The sequence below is a fragment of the Bidens hawaiensis genome, unplaced genomic scaffold (genome assembly GCF_021521415.1).
Source record: "Bidens hawaiensis isolate Kalapana, Puna unplaced genomic scaffold, B.hawaiensis_p1.1 tig00034722_1, whole genome shotgun sequence".
Classification (NCBI taxonomy): Eukaryota; Viridiplantae; Streptophyta; class Magnoliopsida; order Asterales; family Asteraceae; genus Bidens; species Bidens hawaiensis.
Genome location: NW_027496033.1, coordinates 17955 through 42649, shown reverse-complemented (window position 1 = coordinate 42649; position 24695 = coordinate 17955). Strand labels below are relative to the sequence as shown.

The following is a 24695-nucleotide window of genomic DNA, read 5'->3' as shown; positions in this document are numbered from 1 at the left end:
TCCTTCTTCTTCTTCTTGGTTCCGGCTTAGAGAGAGAGAGCTAAGTGTGTGTTTTGGGTGGTGTATGAAGTATGAGAAATGAATGATAATTAGGTAATTAAGGCTTTTATAATTATGGATCATGGGCTTAAGCCCATGGTCTCATCCTTCCTTCCTTCATGACCCAAGTCCATAATCCATATCCATTAACCAACACTAGCCCGACCCATACTAGCTCCTACTCTATTTTATTATTTCCCCGCTTAACCGAGTAAACTTTCCCGCCAATATTAAATAATACAATTAATATTATTTTAGAAATTTCGGGATGTTACACTTGTTGAAAGATTTTCACAAAGGCTGTTCAGCAACTTATCACTTTTTGCCCTTCCTGAAAAATGTGATCTTGACCAACTTGCTGCAGGGATCTCACTAAGCCAGAGAAACATATCAAGATTTGTTTTCTTAATCTCCTCCATTGCCATGTTGAAGTAGGGGACAGAAGTGGCCGATGCTGCCCTATAAAACAAGCCTTTATACAAATCTCCCCTCCATGTTTGCCTCAAGTTCTCATAGATGTGTCTACAACAAAACCGATGTTCTGTCATAGGGAAAACACTCTCAACTGCTTGAATAAGTCCCTACAACAGTCAAATCACCATAATTAGTGTACATGAGTTAGCTTATTACAAATATATCCTACGTGTACATACCTTTTGTCGGTCACTTATGAAAGTAAAATTGGCATCATGAGGCAAGTCAAGATCATCTCCAAGGAGATCTAAGAACCATTTCCATGAGTCTGTGCATTCGGCTTCCACTATTGCAAAGGCAACATGATACAAGCAATTGTTATCGTCCGTCCCGACAGCAGTTAAAATCTGTCCGGGGTATTTCCCTTTCATAAAACAACCATCCAACCCAAGAAGTTCTCTACCAAGCAATTTAAATCCTTTAACCAAAGCAGCATAACACACATATATCCTTCTAAATTGCCTTGTTTTAAGGTTAGGGTTAGCACATGGTTCAACATCTAATTTAATGGTACTACCTGGGTTTGCTTTAAAAAGCTCATCAATATAGGATCTGAGGTGGGTGTATTGTTTGGTGTGTTCACCATCCTTCCTTTGCAAAGCTATTGTCTTTGCTCTTCTCATCTTGGATTCAGAAAGTTGTACTTGATGCATCTGCTAGAATTTGGCCTTCAATTCGTTGGCAGATAAGTTGGGGGTGGTTTGTAGCTCAACCTCAATCTCTTTAGCAATAGTAGACATTGTGTACAAACCAATTGTTCTACTTCTGAGACAGTCATGTTTTCTTGGAATGGCCTTCACACACCAATTATCCTCAACAGATTGTCTTGAGATGTGCATCGTCCAAGGGCAAGTGGGTTTCATTTCCCTTTTTTTACCTTCAACTTTTCCTGACTTGACACATTTGACCCCTCACCAGCAACCAAATTAGGATTGGTCCCCAAACAAATCACCCTAAACCTTAAAGGATCATTCTTCTTGATATACAAATCTCTTCTAGCATGAATAGCATAACTCTTAACCATTTCATTCAATGTTTCCTTTAATGGTATTAACTGACCAACATAAAATGGACACTCATCATCATTATTCCTTTCCTTCCCCTTGAACTTTCTTAACATACTATTCAACACACTCAAGCGCTCATCATCAGAGCTCTCATAGGTATTTATGCAAGGATTTAAACCATCATCATCACTAATATGATCAGCTGCTGCTTCTACCACATCAAAATCTACAATAGCTTTATACAACCTCATGTCAACTTCTACATCCTCCAAGGGTGTTTGAAAGGCAGCCGTATACTCAGGATCACTTTCATCTGATCGATCACTATCATAACTGTCATCATCTTCCTCACTAGAACTATTTTCAGCACTCTCTTCATCAACACTTTCACCACCCACTTCATCAACACTTTCACCACCCACTTCATGGACACTTTCACCACTCACTTCATGGACACTTTGACCACTCACTTGATGAACACTTTCAAAACCAAAACCAGGTACAAATCCAGAATCATAGACCACAATTTCAGTACCACTAGTCCTGCCATGTTCTACAAAAATCTCAACAATGTGAGTACCTATACCATCACTACCTCTAATCATATCACAAACATCTTGAAAATGATAAGCTTCAACCAACGGCTTTAAACCCAAGTCCAAACTAATACACGGATGTTTGTAATGAAAACAACAAGCTGTACCACAACCATATTGTAACTTACAAAGTATTCAAGAAACAAACTTTTACAAAATTCAGAAACTTGAACTTCATCAACGTAAGTGATCTTCCCCCCTTCGTATCTTCGCTGCCCCTCGGTAGCGAAATACCCTCGATGGAAAAGTTTTATGGTGAACGCATGTGAATAATTTTCACCTATAACAACATTCAACCCGTTAACAACACACAAGTAAATAAAACAAAAATTTTGAACAAACACTAACACCTTACCATATAGGTCGTACGGGTCACAATACTCATTGTCCGGCCTAATAGAATACGAGGTCGACATTGCGATGTGTGCAGGTGATGTTTAATTTTAACGGTGATCGGAAAAATTAGGGGTTCAATGTTCGAACGGTTGGTTTGTATTTGGGTGTTTGGGAAAAAAACCCTAAATCGGGGGTTTTATTGAATCAGGGGTGTGTAAATAGATAAAAGACTATATTACCCTTCGACATTAACGGTCAACGACGGGTCAACTGACGGTAGGAGTCAGAGGAACCCGCCGGAGAAACAAAGGGGCCCAAACTTTGCAAAATCTTTTTCAGGGGTAAACCCATCGAATGTGGATATAAACCAGGGAGACAAAATGCAGATTTCTCTTTATCTAAATATAAATATAAATATAAATGTAAAGAGTAAATTGTCATTTTCGTCCTTATTGTTTAATAAATAATGTGAATTTAGTCCAATAAGTTTATTTTTTACATATGGACCCTTCACGTTTCTCAGTTCTTATCAATTACATCCAAATCACTAACCTCGTTATATTGATCGTTAAGTCATGGGTAGACATGTCTTTTCACTCTTTTTTTATTATAATACTTATTTCAGTGAACTACGGTTTACGTCCTTGTGGTTTGTCCAAATCAGCGGTTTTAGATCAATAGTTTCAAGTTTGCAATTTTCATCCTTGTAGTTTCATTTCACTTGCAATTAAACTCGAATGTATTAATTTCGTTAAGTCTGGTCGTTAACCCATTTGTGTGCCTCTCACGTGACGACCAGTTTTGTTGTTTTTTTACCCAAATAAACCTCAGTCCTAATTCGCAAGCCCCCCCCCCCTCGCGCGAGGGGTTGGGGTGTATTTGGGGAAAAAGAAAAAAAAAGAATGAACAAAACTGCACCTCACGTGAAGGGCACACTTATGAGTTTAACGATCAGACTTAACGAGATTAGATAATTCGGGCTTAATTGCTAGTGAAAGTTCACTGAAATAAGTATTATAATAAGAAAAGAGTGAAAATACATGTTTAACCCCGACTTAACGATTAAATTTAACGGGGTTAGTGATTTGGATGTAATTGGCAAGAACTGGGAAGGTCCGTATGCAAAAAAAAAAATAAAATTTTTGAACTAAATTCGTATTATTTGTCAAACTACAAGGACGAAAATGGCACTTTACCCAAATATAATTATTCTTGTGTATTTAGATCCCCATATGTGGGCATCATAGTGTAAGGATGGGTAGTTCGATTCTTACTTGTGCCATTTTGGTGGATATATTGGTAAATAAGGATTTGAGCTTAGTCTTGTGAAGTTGTTAGTTCGGATCCTAAGCCCATCAATGTAACAACTCGGTTTTTTCAATTTATATTATTACTCGACTCGTTTTATGTTCGGAAATTTTTATCAAACAAAAATACCGTATCTATCGAGTAAATAAATTATTATTATATTATTGCTTAATTTTTTATATAATATATATATATATGTATAACTTTCAAATTATGATAAAAAATTACCCTAAACTAAACTTTTGTCCAATTGTGTTTCCATATGCATTCTATAGGGACTAATTTGCAACATTATTATATTATAACTCATCTTCCAACCTTCACCCATATCCGTGACCCGAATACCAAACCCGTTTATATTTTTTTGTGCCTTAATGCTCGCTCTATTCATGGAAATGATCATGGAAATCATGTTATTTCTTCTTTGCGACTACATCGACATAAATAATTAAGAAAACAATATCAATTAATAAACAAATTGATCTTATGTCAAGACGTCCTTAACCCATTTGTGATATACCATCTAGGGTTCATATTTTTACAATTACACTTGCATACACCGCCACCTTGATCTCGAGATTAAAACCCTTAACCTTAATTGCATTATATATCCCCGTAACCTGATATTCTTGTTCATCGTTGCGCCATCAACTGCCGTTCATCTTTCACCATCAAACCAGCAGCTTTAAAGGTAATAAAAACATGGATTCAGTTTGTCTATTATCAAGTAAGATTACCTAAATCAATAAAGGTAATTAACCTAAATCAATTTAAGCAAACGTAGAACAGATTAATCAATCGTGAATTCTAGGGTTTCTTTGTAGTATAATTTGCTATTCTGTCTGGTCTTAAAGATTAATTCTCATGTTGTAATCAAGATTCTGGGTAACACAGTTGGTTTGGTCTGTGTGTTGTGATTCTGGTGGTCGAGGGTTCGAACCCGGCCACCCGCATTTTTAGGTTTTAATTTTTATTAGTTTTTGTTAATTGATATAATTAGTTTTAATAAATGATAATTTAATAATTAGATATAAATAAATAATATCTTATGAAAACTGACATCATTAACTTACGTCTTTTGCCAAAATCTTGTTAAAAGCTTTCATTTTCGTGTGTGTGTGTGTATATATATATACACACACACATATGTATGTATTATAAGTATATTTTAATAGTAACCCTTATTTTTTTTATTTAAAACCCGACATTTTTAACCCTCGTTCCTCGTCGTTGAACATTTTATAAATTTGCTTATATTTATTTTATATAAATATGTATATTATTTTTATAATAAACGTAATTAAATAGATTTTTATTAAAAGATTTAAACAAAATATTTATATATATATTACTACCTATTATAACTAAATAATTACCCATTATTATGATTATTTATTTATATGTTTGCATTTTATTTATTTTGATAATTATAAGTATATTTTACATCAAATTTAGTTATCTAAATTATTAGTTTATAAATTTGATTATATATTTTTCATATAAAGTAAACAAGGGTAATTCTATAAATATTAAAAATAATGACTGTAATAAATAAATGTGAAACAATAATATTAATCTTTGCAATAATAATTATTATAGAAATCAATCGATCAATTAATAAACATTCTAATCCCAAACTTAACTCAATATACATTGAAATCTTAATCGTGTATATCTTTTATAATTAATTCATATTACTATTATTTATCTAGGAATCCTTGACGGTATATCCCGAAGGATTTATCTTTCTCACATCATCCTCACTTGTGTATTGTTCTTTTAATCAGGTGAGTATCACACTCCCCCCTTTTTAACTCATTTTTACCGTTTTGGGGGCGTATGTGTTACTAAATATTTTGCTATTATTTAATATGCAAATTGCAACTGTTCATCATGTGTACTTAACGATTTATACCTTATGTGATTTATGCTTATATGCTCTATTTGATTCGCATTAGCAGATGCCCAACATATTCTCACACTAGTATGATCATACGCTCGTCGTGTTAGCCATCGTTCAGTTTCATCTGGCATCGAGCTTATCAACAACATTATTTACTTGCTCATTGGTTAGATTGCTTATCTCACTTGACACAATTTGCTCTTTTATATTATTATTATAGTGTTGTAAATCTGGTGTTTTTCTCACTCAACCTAGTGTTGACAAAATTATTGTATTTCTTAACGCATATGCAGGTTACCGTATGATATGATTAGCAAGATTTGTTCGAAGAAATTTAGGATTGCATGCTAGAGAAGAAGATATAATAATTAAATTTCGGATTTTTTTTCCTTGCTTTATTTCTATATTATGTAATTTGTCTACTTTGATGTACTTGATTATTTAATTAAATTTAATAGATATTGTCACTTTTAATTTTGCATGATAGTACCTTGAGAGCTATGAGCAATCAGCTCACGCCCCGGCATTTTCGCCTTAGGTTGGGGTGTGACAATCAGGGTTTTAGTCTCACCGTGTGTTACGCCAGAGAGTTACACTTTTGTGGTGGCACAACGACTGTTAAGTGACAGCCGATGATATGGTTTACTCGCGGAATGCCAAGTTAAGACAACATAGTCTGGCCGGAGTAGAGCAACGAGGCTCTCCAAATTTAGGAGTATGGTCTCCTAACACACAAGAAAGTCGTCATTTAAAAAAATATGGAAGACTCGGAATAGAAAAATGTTCGACGTTGACAACTTACTCGTAAAAAGTTATTTTGAAGATTAAAATGACCTTTTCTAGAGTGGCACCTTTGGTGAAATTACGTGTTCTATTTCCACAATGCCCAGTCAGTCGGCCTTCTGTTTCCTTATTTTTTTACTCATGTCTTCGTCCTAGCATCTAGCTGGATTTTAAACATATTTTCAATCTTCGTTAAAAATATGTGTAAACGAAGCTTATGTTATATGGATGGCAACAAAAAATATGAACCCGACGGGTACACACGATACATTTGGTACAAGTATTCGGATATCTGACTGGTATAGGATGATTTTACAAACTTTCATGAGTATAAGGCAAAATGGGATTGGGTGATTTGAGGTCTGATCATCCGAAAGATATATCCATTTACCGGAATCATATACCCATAATTTTATTATTAGCTTTCTTTGATCCTTGCTTATAATGGTTAATTCTATTATCTTTATAAAAAAACATTTAACTTATACTTGGATACAACCAAAACTAAATTAAGCTAATTTTTTTCTTTAGAAATACATAAAAATGAAAGTATATATTTGTTAAAATACAACTTTGTTTTTGAACAATAAAAACCATATTGATTTAATAAATAAACAAAAAAGAAGTATCATTACAAACAAAAATAATGAATAGATCAATAAAAAATTTATGTTAATTGTTAGGTTATTGAAGAGAATTTATTTAACTATTTTATAATAAAAAATCGTTGAATAGTATTTAATATTATAGTTGTTACTTTTATTTTTATATTTTTTGTATTTATGTTGTTAAATATTGAATTTTTTATATTATAATATTTGGAAAAATAATTATATTTTTTAAAATTTTTATATAGTTTTAAATAAATAACCACTCGTTTGGTCTAGTAACAAAGATGTATGGTTTACAATTTAAGTGTTTACAGGTTTTAATGTCGTCTAAGATATGGGATAAATGGTGAAAAAAATAGTTATTAATTTAGTTATCCCAATCACCCCTTTATGTGTACTTTACTTAGTCATATGGATATATGTAAAACATGAAGTGAAAGAGGGTTTTGGAATCTAGAGATATAGTTCATCTTCTTCAAAGTGAAAAGGGTAATTTAAAGATCAATATCAATATGTTTCATGGTTCATATTTATTTAAATTTTAATTTCCATTTCCATTTTGTAGTTGGAAACCCAAGTGAAACTGGTGAGATCAATAATCACCTTCTACAAAGTGAAAAAGAAAATATAATTATTATTTTTACTCAGATGATGTTCAAATTACGTTCTCTCTAACTGTATACTTGATATTTGTTCTGCATCGGTTTTCACTTCCACTTTGTAGTTGGAAACCCTAGTGAAATTATGAGTCATCTTCTGCAAAGCGTAAATGGTGAGTACTATAATGAGTCTAGGGGTGTGTACATAACCAAAAAAACAACCCGAAACATTAAAACTAAACCGAGTTAGAAACCGGCGATTTGGTTTTGCATTTTTTTGAAAATTGAAATGACAGTCTTGGTTCAGTTTAGTGTTTTGTGAATAACCGAAAAAACCAAACCGACTATTCTTAAGCAGTTGTAATTTTATACTATGGCTCTAGTTGTTGTACATGTAGAATTTAACAGATCACGTCTATTGGTGAATGTTTTGTCAACTTGGATCTTGATTTTATTTTTAACTTTAATCGGTTATGTTTAGTTAACTTGGATAGGATTAAATGGTTTTAGATATTTGTACTGATTTTATAACTTTTTATCTTTCATTTTGAATGTTGAGCACCTGTTGTTAGCCCTAAATATTTCACGGGTGTTTGGGATTGCTTATTTTAGCCTACTTATAACTTATTAACTTATTGAAAACTAGTAAAGTGTTTGGGTTTACTTTTGGTGTGAGAGTGATAAGTTAATAAGTTACACTTTTGTAACTTATTAACTTATTGAAAAGTTATAAGGAGTTTTCATAAGGAATCCCAAACGTATCATATACTATTAAATCATTAATTTGTTTAAAAAGTATTTGGCTCAAATTAAATATATTGAGTAATATTTTTTGCCTAGTTTTTAGTCCAATTAGCAAAATTGAAAAACTGCATTCAAAGCTGAATCGAACTCGAAAACCGAAACCAAACGGCTTTGATAAATAAAAAAGGCGAAAATTCGGCTTTTGGTTTGGTTTTCGATCAAAACAACACCAAACCGAACCACACACACTGAATATAATCTCCACAAAATGTAAATATGATATTTATGTTGGATGACATGAATCTTGATTTTGATTTCCATTATGTAGTTGGAAACCCTAATGAAACTGAAAAGGCGGATCGGATTTCACAGCTTCCTGAATTTCTCATTCATCACATACTCACTCATTGTAACACTTTTGATGGTCCTCCTACACACCTAGTTCGAATGAGTGTGTTATCTAAGAAGTGGTTTGACCTGTTGACTATATTGTGTCTAGATTTTGCCTTCAAAATGTCCCCACATTTAGGCTCATTATCACTACAAATATCCAGGAGCCTGCAGAGTTAGATACTGTTAAAAGTTGCGTTGAATTAGTTCTTGAGAAAGGTGTGAGGGACTTGGATATTGATATTACTAACTTGGCAGATGCCCCAAAGTACTGTTTTCCTAACATACTTTTGTCCGTTTATGTGTTAATGGAGTTGCGCATTCAAGGCTGTGAGTTGCCTTCTTCCTTGATGGTTGATGACATCAAGTTCAAGTCGTTGATTCATTTGACACTCACAAACGTCCAAATAGATGATGAAGAGATCACGTATCTCATCGCTAGGTGTTCTCTTCTACAATTTCTCTATATTAGAAGGTGTTATGTTTTTAAAAGATTTTGTGTCCAAAGGCATCAAAATCTTCGAGTGGTTTGGATACAATATAACACTCTAGTTAAGAGAATAGATATTGAAGCTCCAAATTTATCTACCCTTCCCATAGAAGGTAATTATGGAATAGAAGTACCAATGAATTTGGTTGCATGCAAAAAGGTGACATCACTCGATTACTATAGTTGTCCCTCGAATGATCTTGGCGACTTCTTATCCAACTTCCCTATAATCGAAAATTTGTATTTGTGTGCTAATTATAAGTTCAAAAACCTCAAGTTGTCAAGTCCTTCCTTGAGGAAACTTATGTTAGATTCACACTTTCATGTGATTGATTTTGAAGAAATTGAGTTGAGTACTCCAATTTGGTTGTATTTAGTTCGCCTTGTAGTCCTTTTTTCAATCAACACCATGCTAAGTACTTCAACCCATTTGCAAGCATGTATGCAGTGTTATTCCAACAATTTCATGGACGTTCGTTGGTTCTTTAATTGAAGGCAGTTTTTCCACAAGGAGAATGGATTCAAAGTTTTGAACTTGTGTATTTACATCAAATATAGTGAGGTTCGATTCTTTAATCAATCATTTATGAATTAATTTGTTGTGAACATTTATAAAAGAATACCAACAAAAAGTTTATATTCATTCCATTTGCCTTGCAGAAATACATACAAATATTGAAGCCAAAGGCATATGAGTTGCCACCTTATGAACTTGAGCATGTTGAGATACAACTTTACGCTTGCGAAGTATCACCAGCTCGTGTAGCTTTTGTGGATGTTGTACTTTGGTGTTGTCGTCCACGATCTCTAACTTTAGGAGCATCGTTTCCTTTAATTGATTTTGGAGAACAAATTGATGTTGTCAAGGTAATATTTGATGAAATCTTCATTATCCTTTTATTGGATTGAATTATTCTAAGATAAATGCAATGCAATGAAGTAGATATATTATCCTTTATCATTTTTTTTTATATTTTTTTTCCTTCAGTTTACATACGGGAAGCTTCTTCAACAAGAAGATCAAGCCCATACCAGTATTCAGATGGGATTATGTCATGAAGGAAAAGAAATTACATTCATAAAGAAACAAGGTACCCATATTTTATCAGCTAACTATACATGTATAACATCTTCTAAACTTCATTTTTCAATATCCAAACAATCCTCCAAGAAGCAGGATGATGGAACAATCAAAGGTACGTATGGAGATTTTCTTATGCATTTTCGATTTAGGACATGACAATTTTCAGTAACTATTAGAGTTTAACAAACTGCAACATATATCTGCCTTTTGATATCGACTTATGTAGGGATGGTTTTGAATCTTGACAATGGTGTCTCGAATATATATATTTTTTGGGTCTTATTTGAATCTTGTCAAACGTAACTTTTGCGTTGGAACTCGTTTAAATTATACATTTTTGGGTCTTATTTGATGGTTTTTGCTAAGCCTGGCAAAATGGGTGGGTCAGGTAAGGTTATAACATGATTTTCTTTATTGTTAAACTGAGAGTGAAGTCTTAGCAGACCAACTTTAGATTAGTTATCCCGAACGAACCATCTTGCGAATTTAGTTTATATCATTTTCCTTTGTTTATATCCCTATATTTTGTGTGGTCTTGTGAGTCACTATCACTATGCCTAGCAAAAGCAGGCGGTCCGAATAACATGTTAGAATGGGTTCGTGTCAAAGTTTTTACAATGATTCGGGTAGAAATGAACGATTTTAAAGATTGGCAATTTTTGTTTCATCATTTCAAACAAGTTGCATAAACACCTAACTGTATTCCCATAGTTTATCCATCTTTGTTTGCATGATCTCTAGTGGGTCTTAAATATAATATAAACATTTTAATACATACGTCTGTGACTATGGAGTCATTTTCTGCAAAATTATGTTTTTGATTTTTGGATGAACAACTTCTGTTCTATATTTCGCGGTTTAAATAAACAGCTTTACATGCAGTTCTATTCTAAACACCCCTATAGTAGCAATAAAGTGAATCCCCGACGATCGTCCAGTGGTGATTGCGAGTGTATTTTTTTACCTCATTGCCAACCCGGCCAATGGACTCGTGAAGATGGTGAATAGTATTTTAGCATTTGTCTTTGGTATCAAAATTGAAGACGAGTATCTAATTTGATGTCTTTGGTCATTAAATTTTGCTCAACGCTTTCGGGTGGTAGCAATATTGAAATAGATTAAACCTTAGTTATGAGTTTAATTTTGTGAAAATGGATACAAGAATTTCTAATTTGTATGAAGAACAAGAGAATTTGGGTGTTTTGTCATAGCCTAGAGGTGGGCGAACTAGGTTGTTTCAGGAACCAGGAATTGGTTTCCTGTAAGGTCCTGGTCCCGGTGCCCTACATTATTGTTGGATTTACTCATAAACACAGTTCTGAATATCATAGTAAATTAAAACTTTTACAGAAATATTAAACTTCAACCATATTTTACATAATCATTCAAATCTCATCATAACAATTCAACACTTGTCTTAAAACATAATAATAAACATCATATTAAAACATCATGACATTCTCCTCAAGACGCAAGCCTTTTCGGTCCAATGACGTGTGTCTCCCTCAAGCTAGGCCTGTTCAAAACCGGATATCCGAAATTTTTCGGATATTTGAAACCGGATATCCGAACCCGATTCCGAAACTTCAGACATCCGAACCTCAGATATCCGAATATCCGAAAAAGAATATAATAAACTGGTTTTAATAATAAAAACCATACAACACTTTAAGAATTCAAGTTTCCAAATCCAACAAATAAAACATACAACAACCAAATAAAAAGTTTCTAGATCTATGGTGTTGATTGAGTGACTGATGTTACACACAATGCGGATTCAACAACCGATTGAATTCATAATTCGTAAATTTTTAATAATATAATATAATATATAATATAATATGCATCACGAAACAGATTCTCATAGATCTATTGAGCTCACAGTGTTATAGAGGTTGATGAAATTAGCAATGGCATCCGGTGAGACTGAGGGTTAAGGAGGTGGTGCTGCACTGCTGCGACGGGCGACGGTACGTGGTGCTGCCGTGAGGAACTACTTTGTGACACATAAAGGATGAGAAATGAGGGTTAAGGAAGGAGTGAGGGAGGCACGACTGTTGTGTTTGTGTTATGTTAGATTAGGGTTTTGTTTTTATGTTTAATATAAAATAAAATTGAAAAATATTAAAATTAAAAAACCAGATAATTCGCATATTCGAAAAATCTAAAAACTGCTATCCGAATTCGAATCCGAATTTTTGGATATCCGAAAATTCGGATAGTTTGAATACGGATAGTCGGATAACAACACTTGTCACGCCCCTGTGACAATCGTCAATTTCAGGTGAACTCCGTTAACTCAACTCCGTCAATTCAAACTTAAGATCACTAAATCTATAACGCACACTTCATTACATTTAAACTAGGGTTTAAATGACGCTTAACACTTACTACATGTGTAGTCTTTCGGGAATTGCACCGAAACGCAAACGAGTTGACGCAAACGATTGATGAATAAACGAAAAACGTCAAAACAGTAATTATGTGATAATTATGTGTTAGACTTATGTGTTATGTGATAACATGGTTATAAACGCTAACTCAAGATGTAAACAAGTTAGTTAAAGCTAGGAAAAGTAATACTTAGAAGTGGAGGGGCCAAAGTGTAACATAGACTATTATAAATAAACCTAATAACCAAACCCTAACTATTATTTTCTTTTCCTCAACAATCCCGATCGGTCTCTCTCTCCCTTGGCTTCACACGGCTGCCGTCACCTCTAATCACACATACAACCCTCAAATCAAGTGTTTGATTGAAGAACTATGTGCTAGGAAGGTATAATTGATCATCCTTTACATCCTTGTTACTTGATTTTGATGTTTGTTGGGTTAATTACAAACCCTAGTGAGCCGATTTCATGTGTATGTAGGAAGTTAACATGATTGTTGTTGAATGAATGATGATTGATAACTAGTATTGATCTTGTTGCATGTTGATTGTTGTGTCTTTGATTTGAGTTCAAACACAAACCCTAATCAAGTATGTAATATGTAATTGATGTGCATGGATGGTGTTTATGGAGTTTAGAGGATCATATGAATGCATGATAGTTCATAGGTTGTTAATATGTTGAGTTTGGATGCAAACAGTTTCTGGACAGAATGTGTATATGATGTTTAAGTGACTGTAACGAAGTGTAAACATGAAAATTTGTTGAGATTGTTGGTACTACAGTAAACTAGGTTGAGTCTAGTTTCTAAAGAATATAAACTTGAAATTTTTGGACAAGTAGAAGTTAACTTTTATGAATTTACAAAAACATTGTGCAAAGCTGAGCTGTTAGACCTGCTGTTAGGTTGTGTTGTAAATGTTATATCTCATGAACTACGAGACCAATTAGGTTGGTTCTACTTCTGGAAGTTGACTTATTGAGTTAGGAACCTAACCCAAGTGGTCTTGCATTTATTGGATTTTTCGTTTAACGGGAATTGCAAATAACATTCTGTTGCGCATGAACTTGACTGTTATGAGTTTGCTGTAATGATTTGATGATTGTGAGAAAACTATGTGGAATAAAAATATAATTAAATATGTTCTGGAAACCTAAGACATATGTGCTTCTGTGATGATTTTTGGTAAATTAATTGAGATGCTATGATCGGTGAAATAGTACAATCTTTCTAGTAGGATTTCTGTCTCGGTGAAACTAGCTGCTGAGTTGTGTAAAGATGCAAGAAACATGATACTTGCTATATAATTGTTATGTTTTGACCAAAATACCCTTGCGGGGGAATAATTGCTAATTGATTGCCATGATTTGACCAAATTGCCCTCATGGGGAATAATGGCTAGTTAATTGTTATTTGTTGACCAAAATGCCCTTACGGGGAATAATTGCTAGTAATGTACGTTATGAATACATGGCACGTATATGATTGCTTACACATGTAATGTGTCACAAAAACACTTGTTAAAGTCACACACGATTCACGAACGAAGCACGAAACATGTTATGTGCATAGGTATTATGTGCCGGGTCTAGAGACTCGATAATATTCCGACACTTAGAAAAATCTCTTTGTTGTTTTTGAACGTTAGAGAGAGTTTTTCGGTGACGCGCATCTTGGTGATTTAATTTGGGAAATTCTTCGCAAACAGTGAGTTTCACTTTCCCCTCTTTAAACTGTTTTCAAACGCTTTTCACTTGGGGGAGATAACGTACTCCACAACCCATTTAAGATTTTGTTATAAATTATATATCACTTGTAAAGGCTAAGTGGCAAACGAAATATTTGAAGTCCTACACATCGAACCGGTTAATATTTAGAATAGCGAGTCACTGTTGAGTAGTACTACTGGGTTTGACAAACCCCACCCAACGCTAAACTCGACTGGAGGTCGAGCGGGTGTAATTTTGGCTAACACGTACCATGGTCTGGAGGACCTGGTGACAAGGCACTTAATAAACGAGTCAGCTTCGGTGTCGAACACTTAGTAATACTTGTTGTATAGACTAGCTACCTATCGATATATAATTTGACATAACACTATCTGGTAACGCAAAACGCTGTAACGCTGTAACGCAAAACGCTTAACGCAAAACGCTGTAACGCTAAACGCAAACGCTAAACGATTTATTTTTATATAACTTGTGAACTCACCAACCTTGTGTTGACACTTTTAGTATGTTATTCTCAGGTAGCCGAGGCGGGCGCGCGGTTTAGGAACATGCATTGCTTGATAAACTTTTAACTATGCAAACTTACTTTTAACTGTTATCCTTGGTTTTAAATCGTCCTGCGTGACGTAACGTTGTTTCTATGGTTTTACGCTTCCGCACTTATTTTCATTTAAACGTTTTTATGGTTTGATTATAACTGATGATTCCGATCCTGTTAGCTCACACCCTCTGACGGTAAAACTCCGTTAGTGGATTTTGAGGGTGTGACAGCTCCCGACTACGGCCTAGGCGTGTGACGCATATGTTGGTACCACATTTGTAAATAAATCAGCGTTAGCGGATTAAAGTGGAAATATATTTACGTGGATTTAAAAAATTATATTCACATAACAAAACACGGGATTATAAAATACCCGTTTAGTGTTTATAAAAGATTACTTGTTTATACAAAACCACCATTTATATTTTTGTATTAACAAAATGATCCGAGCCATCAGATAACAAAGCACTTCGAGCATTCCAAACTCCTAATCTTGATTACTTGCAAAATGTTTAGAAAATTGTCACACCCCATCTTAGGCCTAGGAGTGCGACCCATAAGTTGGTATCGTATTTGTAAATAAATCAAAGTTGTGTTAATTTGCGGAAGACTTATAAAACTTTAAGGATCAAAAGTGTAATTTATATATACATTCAAAAGACGGGAATTTTAAAAATTTCCGTTTAAGTTGTTACAAAAATATTAATTGTTTATGTTTACAAACCACCATATTAAACTTATACAAAATGAATCCGAGCCATTGGATATTAGTAGCACTTCGTCAATCCAAACGCTATCATTGTTCACCTGCAAAATGTAAGAAAATACGTCAGCAATGAATGCTGGTGAACACGTTGACGCAAAAATATTTCTTTTACTTTATTACCCTTGAGACTACGCCTGCCTCGGCCTAACGTGGCTTAGGAATAACAAAGTCAAATAACACATTATAAACACGAACCTCTACTCTAGGTCACCTCAGCAAACACCGCTGCGTTCGACTTAGTTAAGTACCCGTAAATATACACAACGGTCGTACTCCTTGCAGGAGAGCGTCCTACGACCAAGGGTGGTGCGATCATGCCCATTCATCGCATAGTACCACCTATGTAAGGATCCAGACATACGTATACCACAGCCTGAGGGCTAGGTTCATACCCTTTATTTATAACGGTTTTATGAACACATTGTTCCTTGTAAACAATTTTATAAAACAAGTTGACTCATTTTAAAATAAGTAAAAGTTTGGGGGCGTATTCACCTTATCTCTTTAGGATCGGCTTCACTCACTGTCCAAGGGTCTTTCCCTTCTTTATCTTGCACCTATAGTACGAGTATAAATATTTGTTAGTCGGATACACGATCCGGCTTAAGACCTTTAGTCTTATCTCAATCCTCGATGAACCTTTAGTTTATTTTCTTTTACTTGAAAACCTTTAGTTTAAAAGTATATTATAAATCTTTAGTTTATATAGAAACCCGACGTTTCTTCTTCTCCAAGAAACGTAATCATTTTCTTTATTATTTAAGAATACTCTTTATTCATTAAATAATTTTTTTATAACAAAGAATATATATACATATATACTTACACACATATATACGTATTCATCATATTCAATAATCAATCTTTTATTCATTTCTTTGTTATGTTTATTTCTCTTTTATCGAGGTATTGAGTATAACCTCGACTGGCTTAAGCCTTTAATATAATATTGAATTATATTGAATTCGTTATTATGCCTAACCTTAGTGGCGTATAGACACCTTAGGGACTTGAGCAGCACTCCGACGCTGCTTTACTTTTCTCGACATGCAAATCAAGGAACGCCAAATCTTCAACACTTGATGACACGACTTTCGAGACTTCTTGTCATTATAACAACACCTTCTTGATTGAGTGTGAGTGGAGGGTGGCACGAACTTCGAGGAAACGTTGTACACAAACGAGGGATCGAGGCAAACTTACCGAGGCAAATCGATTATACGAACTTGGAATTCTAGTGAGATGTTAGAGAGAGAAAGGAGAGCAGGTTTTGGTGTGCCAAGAATGAGATCCCGATCTTGCTATTTATAGACATCATCTGGTGTCCCATCGCGTACCGCGCCCGCTTCCTAGGCATCCGTCGCGTACCGCGACGTAGCCCAGGTGAGTCACCCAGTAGGTCTGCCACGTGGCGACACGTGGCGGACGCTGTTCCACGTGGCGACACGTGGCGGCAGTGTTGCCACGTGGTGACACTTGTCAGCAGGCAGTGCCACCGTGTGCCACGTGGCACACGTTACACAACGTGTCAGACATCCCATCGCGTACCGCGGTGGGTGTCTCTTTTGATCCGGTGCGTATCGCTATGGGTCAAGAAAACTGAATTTTATTTTTAACCCTCAAGTTTGGAATTTGGCATTTTTAGTCCTTAGACTTTGAAAAGTTTATGTTTTGAACTCGAAATTTTCACGATGTTACATCCTCCCCACATTGAAACAAATCTCGTCCTCGAGATTGCTTTACAAGAACAAGTGGGGGTATTTCTTTCTCATTTCCGATTCGAGTTCCCATGTATATTCGGGCCCTCTACGCGAGTCCCATTTAACTTTCACAATTTTCAATGTTCTTTTCTTTAATTTCTTTGTTTTCGAATCTTCGATTTGAATTGGACGTTCTACAAATTTTAAGGCTCTCATTTATTTCAACATCTTTTAATGGAATTGCTAAAGATTCATCGGTCAAACACTTACGTAGATTCGAAACATGGAATACATCGTGTATCCCTTGCATTTCCTCGGGCAGTCGCAAACGGTATGCAACAGTGCCGATTCGTTCAAGTATCTCAAAAGGTCCAACGAATCGAGGACTTAGTTTTCCTTTCTTACCGAAGCGAACTACGCCTTTCCAAGGCGAGACTTTCAACAAAACTTTGTCACCAACATTAAATTCTAACGGCTTACGACGGACATCGGCATAACTCTTTTGGCGATCACGTGCTGTCTTAAGTCGTTCTCGAATTTGGAGAATCTTGTCAGTGGTTTCTTGGACTATCTCGGGTCCAGATAATTGATTGTCTCCGGTTTCAGACCAACATACGGGCGTTCTTCACTTACGACCATATAACGCCTCGAATGGTGCAGTTTGTATACTTGCGTGATAACTATTATTATACGAAAATTCCATTAGGGGTAAGTGGTCATCCCAACTTCCACCTAAGTCGATCACACAAGCGCGGAGCATATCTTCCAACGTTTGAATCGTCCTTTCACTTTGCCCATTGGTTTGTGGATGATAGGCAGTGCTAAGGTTAAGTTTCGTACCAAGAGCTTGTTAGAAGCTTTTCCAGAAATGAGACGTAAAACGACTGTCTCGATCAGATATTATAGATAGCGGTACTCCATGTAAAGCGACAATGGTGTTTACATAGATACGTGCTAATCTATCCATAGAGTATGACTCATTGATGGGTATAAAGTGTGCGGATTTCGTCAATCGATCCACAATTACCCAAATAGCATTGTGTTGTCGAGTCGTCTTTGGGAGTTTGGTAATGAAGTCCATAGTGATTAACTCCCACTTCCAAACGGGAAGTTCGGGTTGCTGAAGCAATCCCGAAGGCTTTTGGTGTTCAGCATTGACTTTTAAACAAGTTAAGCATTTCGCAACATGCGAAGCGACATCCCTTTTCATTCCATTCCACCAATAGTTCGCTTTTAGATTGTGGTACATTTTATCACTTCCGGGATGCATCATGTATTTTGACTTGTGAGCTTCATTCAAGATCTTTTCACGCAACCCTCCAACGATTGGTACCCAAATTCTATTTCCGAGTCTAAGGATACCATCGTCACCCTTGACTAATGAGTCAATGGTGCCATTACGTTTTTCGTCGGAGATTTGGTTTTCATTGATCCTTGAGTTTGCGTGGATTTGATTTGTTCGAAAAGATCAATTTGGAGTTCTAGACGCAACGCTCGGACTCTTTTGGGTTTCTCATGTTCCTTGCGACTAAGGCGTCGGCCACAATGTTGGCCTTGCCTTCATGGTAAACAATCTCGCAATCATAGTCGTTGAGCGTTTCCATCCATCGCCGTTGGCGCATGTTAAGCTCTTTTTGGTCGAAAATATGTTTCAAGCTTTTGTGATCAGTGTACACGGTAAATCTACTCCATAGAGATAGTGCCTCCATATCTTAAGTGCAAAGATTATGGCGCCTAACTCTAGATCGTGAGTTGTATAATTCTTTTCGTGTACTTTGAGTTGACGAGAGGCGTAAGCGATTACCTTTTTGCGTTGCATTAGTACACATCCCAAACCAGAATGCGATGCGTCACTAAAGACCACAAAATCCTCAGTGCCTTCTGGAAAAGCCAAGATAGGTGCTTGGGTGAGTTATTGTTTGAGTATATCGAACGCCTCTTGTTGCTTCGTCCCCCATTCATACTTGATGTTCTTACGAGTTAATGAGGTTAGGGGAATGGCGATACGAGAAAAGTTTTCGATAAATCTACGGTAATAGCCGGCCAAACCTAAGAAACTTCGGATCTCAGTTGGCGACTTCGGGACCTCCCACTTGGAGATAGCTTCAATTTTAGCGGGGTCCACTTGAATACCGTTAACATTGATGATGTGACCAAGAAATTGCACCTCGTGCAACTAGAACTCGCATTTCGAGAACTTGGCGTACAACTTTTCGGTTCTAAGAATTTCAAGTAGAGTTCGGAGGTGGACTTCATGATCAGCCTTTGACTTAGAATAAATAAGTATGTCGTCGATGAATACGATAACAAATTTATCCAAGTAAGGCTTGCAAATGCGATTCATCATGTCCATGAACGCGGCCGAAGCATTAGTAAGTCCAAACGGCATAACCGTGAACTCATAATGTCCATACCTTGTTCGAAAAGCAGTCTTTGGAATGTCTTCGGATTGGACTTTAAGTTGGTGATAGCTGGAACGAAGATCGATTTTTGAAAATATGCTAGCACCTTGAAGTTGGTCGAAAAGACCATCGATACGAGGGAGTGGATAACGGTTTTTGATTGTGACTTTGTTCAATGCACGATAATCAATACACATTCGCATGGAACCATCCTTCTTCTTGACAAAAAAAATTGGCGCTCCCCAAGGCGACGAACTTGGTCGAATGAAACCCTTCTCCAGTAATTCATCGAGTTGTTTCTTTAACTCCATTTCCGTTGGCGCTAAGCGATACGGAGCTTTGGCGATCGGAGCAGTACTGGGAGCAAGATCGATCCTAAATTCTACTTCACGATCGGGAGGGATTCCGGGAAGTTCATCAGGAAAGATATCAGAAAAGTTAGAAACGATAGGAACTTCTTTGATTTCTTTTGGCTTAGACTCTTCAGTGACGTAGGCCATGAATGCGAGGCATCCTTGATTTAAATATTTGTTAGCCCTAATTATAGAGATTATGCTAACTTGGCCAGCGTCTTTGTCCCCTTCAATTCGAATCGTTCGCTTATCAGGGGCTTGAAGTTCAACGACTTTGCTATTGCAGATGATACGGGCATGGTTATCGGATAACCAATCCATACCAAGTACAATATCAAAACCAGCCAGACTCATGGGCAACAAACAGATAGGCAACAAATAACCAGCTAAAAGGATTTTTCCGTTTTCAAGGGCTTCAGAGATCTTAACGATTTCACCGCTAGCAGTCTCGACGCTTAGAGTTTTATCTAATTTTTTTAATGGTTCGTTTAATAGAATACAAAAATTATAATCTATAAAACTCAGATTGGCACCCGAATCAAATAAAACTCTAGCATAGGTGTCGTTAACTAAAAACGTACCGGTGATGGTTTCCGGCAAGTCGGTGGCTTTCTTTGTGTCGAGTATAAAGACTCGAGCATTTCCTTTCTTATCCTTGCCACTTCCACCCCCACTACAAGAAGCGGGTTTGTTCTTTGGGCACTCGAAACTCAAATTGCCTATCTCCTTGCAATTGTAGCAAGTCATCTTCTTCTTCAGCAATCAGCAGCATCGTGACCTGTGCGATTGCAAGATTCACAAACTTTAGAAGGCGGGGCGAAGTTGTATAGTCCCTTATGATACCTCCTACAAATCTTGCATTGCGTGGTGTTTGAATTAAATCGGCTTTGGTTCACGCCTTTTCCTTTGAATCGATTGTTTCCACCGCTCGTTCTTCCTTGAGTTGATGTTGTCGTAACCTTCTTGTCTTCTACCTTGTTACGAACCATGCCGCCCATCAAATAACCGGCCAACTTCATCGCAGAGTCAGCGGTTTGAGGTAAGTGTGACCTTACCATATCGCGGATTTCCCGCGGAAGTCCCCAAATATATCTTGTGACTTTGCTGGACTCAGGTTAACCAGCTGGGGAACAAGGCGACAATACTCATGGAATTTAGTATTGTATTGTCGGAGGTTTGTCCCTACGACCTTGAGATTAAGGAATTTCGTTTGAATCTGGTCGGTCTCGTGCATGGGACAGAACTTTGCCATTAACAACGCTTTAAACTCATTCCAACTCAAACCATACATCACATCTCTCCCTTTGCTCATCAACAGAGGATTCCACCACTCCAACACCTCTCCTTTGAACATTAAGGCGGAGTACTGAATCTTCTCCTCATTCGAACACTTACTTGTAATCACGATTGTTTCCATCTCCTCAAGCCACCTCACAGTTGAAATGGCTCCTTTGTCACCATGAAACTCTTTCGGTCCATAGTACTTGAAGTCTTTAAACGAACACCCACAAATTTTCATTTTCTTAAACTTTTGCCTAACTCCACCATCGGCGTTAGACTCATGCACACTCTCTTCAATTCGAGATGGATTAGGATGAGATTTAACAGGTTTAGAAGGTTTAACAGATTGAGAATTTCGAGATTGTCTAGAGTGCGATCTATTCAAAGATTCCTCCCTAACCGCATCTTTTATCATCTTTTGTATTTTAGTCATGTATTTTTCGGGAATTTCGTCCTCTCGCTCGTTCTCGGGGCCTTTCCCCTTGTCTTTCATTTCTTTTTCTTTACGAGCATTTTCATTGTTGTTACTTTGTTTAGACATTTTCTTTTATCTTTTTCAATTTTGTCTGAAAATTTTAACAACGTTTCTTTCACATACATACATATATATATATATATATCACAAGAGATATATATATTTATTTTACAATACAAATATATATATCGTTCCAACGATATATATACATATATATTATCTTATCATTACATAAGAACGTTTCAGACGTTCTTTATTACACACATATCATATAAAACTATATTACACATAGCTTCACATAACACTTCTCCCCACCATCTTCAATCTTTCAAGAACTTCTTCACTACCCTTGTTAACTTGTTGCATTTGTGAAGAAGTTTCTCTCCCATATTTTTCTTCTTATTTCCTTCCTCATCTACCTTCTTTCTCCAGTCGTCGGTTTCATGCAAAGCGCGATCCAGATGCTCTTCATACGACTGCGGAACTACGTTTGGGTATCCGTATTGCGGAGGTGGGTCGCGGTAACCCAATGTCACAATCTCATAGTGATTTCTCGGTTAAGGATACGGAACGTAAGTCTGGTCAGATGCAAGGTAGAGGTATGTCTTGGCAGCTTGATTTTGCTCGCGAATCTCATCAGCTTGTTCTTGAATTGAAGGAATTCTCCCTTGAAATGGCGGGAAGCTTGACGAAGCTTGGTTCCTTAGTTGCTCCAGATATTGAACATACGGATCGACGGAACCGTAGCTTTGATTTCGGGAAGTGAGTGATCCATCCATTAAGCTTGATGTCTCGTTGGGGTTTCCAGGATGCTTTTCTTCCGGTTTTTCCACATTTTCTTCTTCAAGGTCATTCTCTTCATCGGGGTCCTCTTCTTCTTCGGGATCCTCCTCTTCTTCGGGGTCCTCCTCTTCTTCCGGTTCATCTTCCTCCATAGGTTGTGTAGATTCGTCCTCCATTGGGGGTATCTTGAAACTTTCGTAGGGCAACCCTCATCTTGGGCTTGAGGGACGGCCCTTCGCCATTGTTGGGTTGTGAGTTAACTTCGTTCATGGTGGAACTTCCAGTAAACCATCTCCGTGGGTCAGAGTGGAACTGCAACCTGTCGAAGGATGGGGTTCGTGGTTCTTCCTTTATGGGTCGGTCTGAAAGGAAAGTATAGGATGGGTGTGCATTTGGGAAATATCCAGTGGGATAGTTTTGTGGTTCTTGTGATGGTTGATAAGTGGGAATTTCCTAGGGATGGTACGTCGGTATTTCAGAGGGTAGATACATCGGTATGGTTGGTGGGTGATAACTTGAGTGTCTTGGTGGTTCGACTCTTGGTGGACTATCGGGAACGTCTATTGGGTAGTGTCGGCTTCCGGGGTAGTACATAGGTTTTAACAAGTCATTTTTCACATCTTGGTTAAAGTATGCCTCGTAGTATCCATCACTCATGTTATCCTCGGGATAGGGTTCGGCAATTCCAGCCTCCTTAGCTTTGCGTATAAAGTTTGAAATATGCGCCTTGAATGACATCTACATTTTAGGTGGTTTAGAATGTGGAGGGAAAGAAAAGGTTACCAACCTATCTTATACATAAAACACATAAACAATTATTTCCTATACTTGGATCGAAGCTTGGGTATTGTTCTCCAAAAACGTAATCATTTTCTTTATTATTTAAGAATACTCTTTATTCATTAAATAATATTTTTATAACAAAGAATATATACATATATACTTACACACATATATACGTATTCATCATATTCAATAATCAATCTTTTATTCATTTCTTTGTTATGTTTATTTCTCTTTTATCGAGGTATTGAGTATAACCTCGACTTAAGGCTTAAGCCTTTAATATAATATTGAATTATATTGAATTCGTTATTACGCCTAACCTTAGTGGCGTATAGACACCCTAGGGACTTGAGCAGCACTCCGACGCCGCTTTACTTTTCTCGACACGCAAATCGAGGAACGCCCAATCTTCAACACTTGATGACACGACTTTCGAGACTCCTTGCCATTATAACAACACCTTCTTGATTGAGTGTGGGTGGAGGGTGGCACGAACTTCGAGGAAACGTTGTACACAAACGAGGGATCGAGGCACACTTACCGAGGCAAATCAATTATATGAACTTGGAATTCTAGTGAGATGTTAGAGAGAGAAAGAGAGCAGGTTTTGGTGTGCCAAGAATGAGATCCCGACCTTGCTATTTATAGACATCATCTGGTGTCCCAGCGCGTACCGCGCCCACTCCCTGGGCATCCGTCGCATACCGCGACGTAGCCCAGGTGAGTCACCCGGTAGATCTGCCACGTGGCGGACGCTGCTCCACGTGGCGACACGTGGCGGCAGTGTTGCCACGTTGCAGCAGGCAGTGCCACCGTGTGCCACGTGGCACACGTTACACAACGTGTCAGACATCCCATCGCGTACCGCGATGGGTGTCTCTTTTGATCTAACGCGTACCGCGATGGGTCAAGAAAACAGAATTTTATTTTTAAACCTCAAGTTTGGAATTTGGCATTTTTAGTCCCTAGACTTTGGAAAGTTTATGTTTTGAACTCGAAATTTTCATGATGTTACAAAAATACGTCAGCAACACATGCTGGTGAATAAGCTGACGCATAAAATATTTTTCTTTACTTGATTACCCCTCGAGACATAATTTGGGTCTGGCCTATCGTGGCT

General features: G+C 36.7%; 1 protein-coding gene across 1 annotated transcript; it reads right to left on the bottom strand.

Annotated features, from left to right (window-relative positions):
• Positions 1-293: 293 nt before the first annotated feature.
• On the bottom strand, positions 294-1166 carry LOC143586619 (uncharacterized). Its single transcript, XM_077068124.1, has 2 exons — positions 693-1166; positions 294-620 (listed from the first exon to the last, which is right to left on the bottom strand). Exons 1-2 carry the CDS (start codon positions 1164-1166, stop codon positions 294-296), a joined length of 801 nt encoding a protein of 266 aa, XP_076924239.1.
• Positions 1167-24695: the final 23529 nt, after the last annotated feature.

Coding starts and splice junctions, on each gene's coding strand:
- LOC143586619 (XM_077068124.1), bottom strand. CDS start 1,166: ATGCATCAAGTACAACTTTCTGAATCCAAGATGAGAAGAGCAAAGACA. Junction 621..692: donor TCATAAGTGACCGACAAAAG/GTATGTACACGT, acceptor TGACTGTTGTAG/GGACTTATTCAAGCAGTTGA.